Source organism: Rhinoderma darwinii, chromosome 12, assembly GCF_050947455.1.
Source record: "Rhinoderma darwinii isolate aRhiDar2 chromosome 12, aRhiDar2.hap1, whole genome shotgun sequence".
NCBI lineage: Eukaryota > Metazoa > Chordata > Amphibia > Anura > Rhinodermatidae > Rhinoderma > Rhinoderma darwinii.
Genome location: NC_134698.1, coordinates 12,711,618 through 12,721,881, shown reverse-complemented (window position 1 = coordinate 12,721,881; position 10,264 = coordinate 12,711,618). Strand labels below are relative to the sequence as shown.

Below are 10,264 nucleotides of genomic sequence, written 5' to 3'. Positions count from 1 at the left end.
TTATGTATGTCCATTTAAGCATCATATCGTGGTTTAATCGGGAGAATGGTTAAACAAAGCACTATTATCAGTTGTTATATACATTTTAGAACAAGTTTTTAGATCAATTCTAAGATTTTGAGAATATGTAGTGCTTTTTATAATATAATCTAAACATAGATCACATTTTGTCATAATATAGTGGATCTATCTCAGTATGATGGTATAGTCAATTGTATAGAAGTATTGTACCATATGGGTCATATATGTATAAGATATGAAATTAAAAAAATTTAAAAAATTAAGTGAAAAAAATGTAGGTAAAAAATCAGCATAAGAACAACATCAGTGTGAATAGAGGCTTAATTTATGTATCATGATATTTTTGTGATGAGCAAAAAAAATTTTTTGTAATATCATCCCATTAGGATAAGGTACATATACATAATAATTATGTATATATTTAAATATCGATGGCGATGTTGGCGGTTTAGATATATATAACACACCAAAACAACGGGTCCAAAGTGTACATGGGTAGAACTTGTTAGGCTAATGATGAAGTTATCTGAAAGAGATAATATTGATGTTATGACAATTAAAATTGTACACTAAATTGAATACATGAAGAACGTATGTCAGCCTACCCTGACCTGAGGGCAGGTCAGGTCCTAATAGATGCCATGTGTAATAAAATCAATATTTAATCAATGTGGTTTTAACGTATGTAGCCTCTTGATCCACTGCAGTTCCCTGTATTTTAACAATTTGATTTGATTACCCCCTCTACGTGGCATGGGGACATGATCTACCTGATAAACTGATAGTTCCTTCTCTGAGTGTCCTGCCTCCGTGTAGTGTTTGGACACTGGAAGGTCCAGACGTTTCTTGTGGATGCTATATCTGTGCTGATTCAATCTTATCTTTAATTCAAGTGAGGTCTCTCCTACATATAAGAGGTGACATGGACATTCCAAGACATATACAACCTGATCTGAGACACAGTTCAGATAGAATCGTATCTCATAAGCGCATTTTGTCATTGGGTGTGTAAATTTTGATCCTTTCTGTATCAAGGAGTAGTTGATGCAATTTAAGCAGGGGTAGCAACCGGTGTTTTTCTATGTGAGATAAGTCTGTTTATCTTTTCTACCCGTGCCCATGTCTGATTTTACCAATCTATCTCGTAAGTTTGGTGATCTTTGGTATGAGAACAGGGGAGCACTGTTGATCTCGGAAATGTGTGGTAGACCGTTTTGTAACATTGGCCAGTGTTTAAGAATGATCTTAATTAAAGACTGGCTATGTTCTGCATATGTAGTGACTAATGGTATACGGGCAGGTTTTACAATGTGATTTTTAGCAGTCAACAGTGTATCTCTACTGATCTTATTTACCGTTTCTCTATGTCGTTTAAGAGAAGAAACTGCCTCTGTGCCTGAACTTATTTTCCATGTGCCGAAGTGTTTCTTCTATTTTATCTTCTGTGCTAATAATTCTCTTTGCCCGTATGTATTGTCTTACTGGAAGGCTTTTGACCATCGACCTTGAATGATTACTATTGTATGTCAGTATAGTATTCTTATCAGTTGGCTTAACATACCGTTCTGTGGTCAAGACTCCATTATGGTAATTGACCTGCACATCCAGGAACTGTATGCATACATCAGAGCTCATGAGAGTGAACATTACAGCAGGATCAATTGTATTGAGAAAATAATGGAACAGCTGCAGTTCTCTGCCGCTGCCCAACCAAATGAGGAAGACGTCGTCTATGTATCTCCACCACCTCAGTACCTGACCCTGTGGCTGTTCTCTGAATTTGTATGAAGTAGTCATCTCGGAAAATAAAGTAATTATCTGTCAATATGATTTCTAACAGATCTAAGAAAAATTGTTGAGCTTCTAATGAAAATTTAGATTCTGAAAGATATTTAGCGGTGACTTGTAGGCCTCTGTAATGTTCTATGGACGTATATAAACTTGAGACATCGAAGAATGCTAATATAATCTTCTGGCCTTGTTGTATCTCAACTTGTTTTAATTTATTCAAGAAGTCAGAGGTCTCTTGTATATAGGAGAATGCACTAGTAGCAAACTCTCTAAGTAGGATGTTTTTTCATCTATAATGCCACCTTGTAAGGCTTCCTTGTAAGGAATCTATGTATCTCTCTATCTCTCTATCTCTATCTCTATATCTCGCTATCTATATATCTCTCTGTCTATAGCTCTCTGTCTATAGCTCTCTGTCTATATCTCTCTGTCTATATCTCCCTGTCTATATGTCTATATCTATATGTCTATCTCTCTATCTTTATTTCTATCTATCTATCTATCTATCTATCTATCTATCTATCTATCTATCTATCTATCTATCTATCTAACGATCAAATTTCCTATCTATAAGTCATTATAATTAGAAATTCTTCAGACATGGCAGGCTATGTAATACACCTTTATATCACCACATACATATTCATGCATTCAAAAAAATTTAATCTGGATTGTAATATTATAGATGATGCAATAAAAACTTTATTTTCCAAACAAATAAGAAACAGGGAGTCATATGAAATAATTTCCTAATCACAGCTACAATTTGCTAAAATAAAAGAAAGTCAAGAACAATAAGAGAATTTATCTTCAGTAATAAGTCATTTCCAGAATGAATTATTACAATTGTATTATATTCCGGTGTGTAGTGATCTCCAGTTATACTGTAGAGAAGAGAAATAAAGATTCATTAGAAAACCAAATCTGTAAAATTCTTTCTATAATTTATTCCTTGTTATTTTCAATCGATGAATCAGCAGAAATAACAGTTGGCTAGTTGGCAGTTGGCTAGGTTCCGCTCCTGGTTTTGACTTAAATACATGTAAAATCTGTAGCAAATCTGCAATGTGTGAACAAGGCCTTATAGTGTCTCTCAGCCTGGAGGATCTTGAACTACTATGTATTGCATGGACAGCTTATTGATTGTCAAAGAAAATAATGTAATGCTCCATTTCGCCTGCGGGTTTGCTGTAGGGCAATTGAGCACTTGCTGCTCTCTTTGATACAGAAGCTCTGCCAATATAAAATTCTTTAATCTTCTTTTCAATAGGTAACACTTCTAAAAAAAAATATTGACCAAGGTGTACAACCCCTTTAATTACTTAAAATACTTCAAATAAAAATCCAAACATGTTGTAAATATATTTTGTCCATTCAGTTTCTGAAATCTATGCAAGTGTTACAATTTATATATAGGATTCAAATTTATCAATCGACTAAGAGAATTCATAGGATTCCATTACTCTTATTGGTGTCGATGAAGAGATGGTTCTTAATATAAGGACATGTCTACATAAGTCAAGGCCTGTATCCAAATTTTGGGGACCTCATCTGTAAATGTCACTGTGATGCAATTTATAATTGACCTGTCATAAAAGTCTATAATAAAAACCCTGAAAGGTCTAAAGATCTATAATAACAGTTATTGGTAACTTGTGTTTTCTAGAAGAATAAGTTGTCATAAAAGCTTCTACTTGTCTTACTCATGTTCCTTCTGTGTAAAGATTGTAGCATGTCAGCCCCTTCCCATGTGACCCGCATCAAGGTCTTAAATAGAGGATACAATTGGACTGTGGACTGTAGAATTAATTCTTCATTTCTAGTTGTATGTCTGCTTCACTTGGGAGATAAACAGTATATGTGCTATGTATGTGAAGAAGTAATATAGAGGAGACTGTAATACTCACTGAATATATATGATGCCTGGAAGCCTCTCATCTGAACGGTGACATCACTAACAAATGTCAGCACCAGGGTAGTCCCAGTAGATGTGATGGTAGGAATCATGTAGTTACCACAGAATGGACCCTTTTCTCTGGACCCATCCATTATCTTTAAAGAATCAGAGAAGCAGAAATAGCCATTTTCCGTCTGGAAATCATTAACAGTCAGGGAAACCTGTAAAGATAGGTAGCAATCATTGTAGTTATCCAAGGTAACACAACTGTAATAGAGAATATCGGATGACGCTATAATAGATCAATTATCAATAAGCCATACATGATAGTAAATTGTCAAACGGTGTGAAAATCATGTGGATAATTCATAAATTGATTTTTCTTTGATACTTTATAATATTTTGGCTATTATAAATGAAATTTATATCTCATTATTAGATAGATTACATCTTAAAAAGATCTTACCCTTTGTCCAACAGGAGCTGTGATTGTGTAGACGCAGTTCAGGTTTGGAGCATAGGCATTGGGATAACCGGGGGATGTAATGTTTCTGTCCGGTGTATAGAATGTTCCTCCACATCGTACTGGTGAGAATATGTTTTAAAGTAGTAAGTTGATAAAAAAAAATGTGTAAACAATGGAGAAGATGTATTCATAATTGTGCAATGTATAAATGGTGTGCGAGTCTGCAGAATGTGCCAGATTCATCAACAGGACACATTCCTGAATCTTCCACACTCATAAAATTATGATGGGTCAGACCTAGCCTTGTTTTTAACACTTAGTGAAATCAGACTCCCACTGATCACAAACGGTTGGACAATCATAAGAAGAGTCCATCAATATAAATTCCTGGAAAACTTCTTTAAGTAGTGGAACTGAACCACAATGACAATATATTGAATTATAATACAAGAATTAGAATCTAATACTGTACCTGAGCTGTATGAAGCACTGAAGCCAGCCCTGGTAACACTACTATCACTTGAAAACTCCACCAGTAACTGGCTAGTTGAGGCAATAATTGGAGGGATCAATCCTGATCCACAAGTTCTGTCCAACAACAGAGGATATGTCTTAGTGGGTCCATCATAAATCTTTATATAGTCAGATAAACAATTAGGAGATGACTGGACATCAAATGCCACAAAGTTCAATGTAACCTAAAAATAAAAGAAATATATAAATAGCAGATGTCAGATCAGCTGAGTGAACCCCCAACGACGGTAGTAAAAAAATAAAGTACAAATAATAGAGACCCCCTAAAGCGACTTAACTCTATTTCAGATGTGTGAAAATGAGTACGTACATAACAAGAATTAAAAATCATGGAGGATAGTTTAAATTCATCACATTAGACAACTAGATGATAAATAATATCACAGGGATCATTCACATAGGAAATCAGATAGAAGTATAGATATGGATATAAATACTGATTAGACTGATGAGGGGCAAACCCCAGTAATCCTAGTTATTCCAGACTGGATTCAAGATACAAGTCTAAGTATTATAAAACTTTGGCTCCATGTATATAGTTCTGCGTTTCTGTACCTGATTTGATGGTATTCTTATCAGCCAAACACAGTTGGCATTATTTGGGTAGGCTGATGGGTAATTGTCTGAGGTCAGACTTCCAGCATTGTTACTAAGCACATTTGAACAAACATCTATAAAAAGAAAAAGAAAATAAATCATTGACTGTTCATATGTAAGAAAAATTTATTTATTGGTCCCTTATGGTTCTAAGGTATAAAGGTGACAGATCTTGGATACAACTTTTTGAAGACTCTAGACCTTCAGGAACTTACTGCATTTATACAGACGGTTAATTTTAGCGACATCTAGAACACTCAGTCCATCTCTTTGTCCGATTGGGACATTTGGGTCCGGCTTGGGCACAATGGTGGGCTGTCCTGAATGGTTAGTGAATGCGTACCTGTCAGATACAGGAGACAATGAGAAAGTACAAAACATGAGATTGTGACAAAGATACATCATAGAACACAATATTAATAATAATAATAATAATAATAATAATGTTATGACTTTATATAATTCTTTATTATTACAGGTTACAGTAAACAATGAACTTACTTGTTATAATGCATCACTGATCCATAGTCATACGCCAGACCAAGATTATTGGTGTCTTGCCTGTTAAAGTCTCCAGTATCACCTTTAAGACAAGAAATGTCTATTGTTAGTCTCATTGTTGTAATAAGAACAATATAAAATGTATCATGAGATGAATTATTTATATATTTATGGTGAGGGCATTACCTGGTGAAATATTCTCATACATGATGGTGACATAGTCATCCCGGTCACTCCTCGTATGTTCATGGTAGAAGCCCAGGGCATGGTTGAGCTCATGTTGTATAATTCCTCTGTACATACAACCACTTCTACCTAATCCAACATACTGTTTACCACCTACTCGTCCGATATATCCTGTACAACTGAAAATATATAGGAAATAACATTTTATTATAAATTTGAGGGCAATGAATTTAATCATAATATATAAGAAATAAGCCGGCATTATTACAGGAGAGACATAGGTAATCACTAATACTTGGTTACATTGGGTCTGTCAGAGTCGGAGTTGATCTCTGCATGTCTCTTGCTCATGATTATAGAGAAGGGAATAGAGTAGGAAATCCCTTTTTGTGTAGGTTCAACTTTACAAGTGGGAGAGATTTACTATCTAGCTCTTAAATTTGAAATAGGACATCCCCTTAGCTTTCTACAAGAAATATCTAGAGACACTCTCTATTGTATAATAAGTATATGTTAATATTCAGACTACAAGTTTATCGTCAGAAGGAAAATACACGCTTCCATATATATTTGCATTCTACCGTCATAAGACAAATTCTCTAAGATGATGTTCCCTTTAGACAATCCCTGTGTTAAAGGAGTTCTAGCAAACAAATAATTACAAAGTGTTTCCATGCTTGGACCCCAGCAATCAGGAACCTAGCAGTAAGTGTTACATTTTCCTGCAGCACCACCACTGGGAAAATCAAGCATTTTACCGCACCCATTCATATCAGTGGTTTGACTGTATAATATGGGACAGGTCCTCCAGAACAAGTAATGCTATTTGTAACTGATCTGCCCTCTGGATCATAGATGAGGATATTGTACTGGGGATCCCTATTTATTAGCTCAGAATTCCCTAACAGAGTATATGTAAATTGCTATTCTAAACTAGACAACACCTTTAAGCTCTTTTGATCAGAAATGATCAGATTCTGAAATTAAAATCGATATATTCAAATAATACTACATTGGGGATTCTTGCCTACCAAGCCTCAAACAATTTAGGAATTCCCTAAATGAATTAGTAGAAGAGATATAATTCCCAATGCTTCAATTAATTTCATGTTTATAATGATAGCTTATAATATTCTGTATGAACTAGTGTAAAGTTTTATTACTAAAATCTCAGAGCTTAAATAGTAGAACCTACCCGCCTGAAGACGCAATGTTGAGGAAATCCTTCTCTGCTGTCCGAGGTACAAACCTCACACAGGTAAGTGCTTCAAATTCCTCCATGGAAGTCTTAAACAAGTTGCGCTGCCAATTATCTGAGGATAAAAGAACAAATAATGAATGTATTGTAGGACAGTTATCATGGCCACCTTAGGTATAAATAAGAAAAACACTCACTATAATCAGAGGAGAGATTGTAGGGCACAATGACAGTCCCATCTGCTGATATGGGCCACAGGCATCCTTTACATTTTATAGCACTGCGTCCAGTTGGTATCAATATGTCTCCTTCTTTTATGGCCATGGTGATTTCTAAACAAAGAAAACAATACCATCATACTAAGTCTCATGGACAACATAGATAGAGATGAATCAATGGCTGGACCTTAACTTTAACTTGTGAGGAATGATGAACAATTTTGAAGGAAACTACTCTGTATAATACTGCTTTATATCCTATTCCACTATGTGTTTAAGGTTTATAGACCACTCTATACACAGATGTTTTCTCAATGTGTTCTCAGTAAGGTCCAGTAATGTATCACCATATTGTTGGGGTTAATAGAGGGTATGATGGTGATTGAAAGTGCATGTAAACATTGAGAGACTATTGTACAATCTATATAAGTTTAGTCATCTTAAAGGGACACTCTGGCCAAAACTGAACTTTCCCATGTCTACCATTATGGTTTCCATGTGTCAGTCTCTCACCTGATATTTTTCTATCTGCCTCTATCTCTATATATCAAACTTAGATGGTTGCTTAGCAGAAGTGAGAATCTGACTCGGTGACACGCTTTCTCTACTTGAGTCTATGGAGATCTATGTGTCACCCATCACAGGCTTCAGAAGTTCCTGTACCACTCTAGTTTTCCAAAGGGGGGGGGCAGAAGCTTCTCTCATCACTAAAATCATTACTACATTTATAATTATCAATATATATGTAATGTGTCACTTCTATTTAATGGTGAAAATTATCAATATGCTGTTACCTTTATTGGCTTCAATTATTCTGCCAAATGTTCCTGGATCCTCTTCTTCATTCTTAACTTCTGTTAATATAAGGAGGTATATAATGTGGTAATCTGGTATCTGGTATAATCTTCATCCACTCACTTTTTATATCTATAGCTTAATACTACTGGTAGTTGTAATTCTCTATTATCTGTAATTCTACCATTCAATGTAACCACTACCATTCACCATCAATGATAATATAAATTTTGACTTAAAAAAGTAGAAGCGCAAACAATATGATATATTACATTTTGTTAGGACATTTATACCACATCTTTTTTTACATATAGTTTTATCCAGAATAAGACAATTTTCATATCTCAGTTTCAGATATTTAATTACAGATAAAATATGAGGGATTTTGGATGTTGATGACATCACACTGATGGTATTATGTAACTCCTACTAAGATTCATTATCCCTTCTCTACTATAATTTTAGTTTCAGTGTCTTTAACTGAAAAGCAGATTATTTTGAAACAAACAGGATAATAGGGACCATTTAACAGACCTTGGTTTCTAAGCAATGCATCCTTAGCAACCAGACTGACAGGAATGACAGATCAGCTCTAAACTGGATTGTCTCTGATGACATCAGAGAAGGGAATGAGCAGCTTGGCAGCAGTCACATAATTCCACACCCCACCTCAGGTTGCATTATTAATCAGATTTTTCAATAATAATTTCTTTGTTAGTTAGTTATATAGTTAGATCGTTAGTACTAAGCAAGAATAATTACTCAGCTTATGTGTAGGGGATTCTAAAAGTTAAATATAAATATATTTTGTTCACTGTTTACAAGTCTAGCAAATAAATATAAAACAAAGGGCTGAAGATATGTTTGAAGAATATAGGATGGCAGTCATTGCAGAATAACCCAAATAACAGTGAGGAAGTTCTTACCATATTCATTTAGGCCAGGTATGGAAAGCTGTAGAAGAAATATTTGTAATCATTACTAACACTTCAAATATGTGTCATATATAGAAAAGTTATGCAAAAAATGTATTATGTAAGAAATGAAGCATTTCTTTAAGATTAATTACATGGTGGATTTTTATGTACTACAATTCCCAACATGAAATGTTTATTGGGTGTAAAGAAAAGTCTTCAGTAAAATAGGAAGATAATAAAAAATACATTTTGCCAACTATATCCATTAAGAATAAGAGAAATTGAATTGCCTGGTTATTCAAAAGAAGAGGAATTAGAAATGTAAAAGTTTCAGAATGAGAAGTTGTAAAGTCATGGAGGACTTACGAGTACTGGGGGAGAAGAGAAGAAGTAAAGATCCCAAAAAAACTCAAATCGAATCACTGGACACATAAAACATAACATTTTTAGGATTTTAATTTTTTGTTTCAATCAGAGTACAGTGTTATCCACTGAATGCTACATATATATATATATATATATATATATATATATATATACATATATATACACATACATACACTACATATACAGGGAAGGGAGACTGGGAAGACATAGTAGAAGACAATCTTCTAATGCTGAAAAATTAGTTATCTTACCGGTAATGATGGAGATAGAGGTACACCTGTCACAGGTCCCGCTACACATAGCAGGAGGAGGAGGCAGATCTTCTCACCCATGTTGCTGAGATATCTCTACAATATTGGAAGGATTTGTTCCTTGTACGGATGAATGCTAACCTACATGTCAGGAACGCCTTATATACATGTAAAGTGTAGAAATCTATCCAATCACAAAGCAGAAATAAAGATATCTGTAATGGTCAGAAGAAGAGCCTGGAGCAGGTATATGCCTGTTACCGATGTACAATTATCTTTAAATGTGACCTCATGGTGACAACATGGAGATATTCTTCAATTCGTTCAGCAATTCATTTCATGGTCTACTGACATTATTTTACATACTGATAATTTTGTGTAAATGTGTCAAATCATAAACTTGTTAAAACTTTTTATTAATACCTAAAATGCTATCATTTTCTCTGTTACAGTTAGATTCACAATCTTTACAACGTAGGTCACAGTATTCTTTAGCCTGCAATCA

General features: G+C 34.5%; 1 protein-coding gene across 1 annotated transcript; it reads right to left on the bottom strand.

Moving 5' to 3' along the window:
* Positions 1–526: 526 nt before the first annotated feature.
* LOC142664386 (embryonic protein UVS.2-like) lies at positions 527–7,515 on the bottom strand. Its single transcript, XM_075843456.1, has 12 exons — positions 7,389–7,515; positions 7,189–7,306; positions 5,994–6,172; positions 5,808–5,889; positions 5,522–5,649; positions 5,265–5,380; positions 4,648–4,873; positions 4,176–4,294; positions 3,720–3,930; positions 1,777–1,944; positions 792–925; positions 527–547 (listed from the first exon to the last, which is right to left on the bottom strand). The coding sequence occupies exons 1-12, from the start codon at positions 7,513–7,515 to the stop codon at positions 527–529; spliced, it is 1,629 nt and encodes a 542-aa protein (XP_075699571.1).
* Between the last annotated feature and the right edge of the window lie 2,749 nt (positions 7,516–10,264).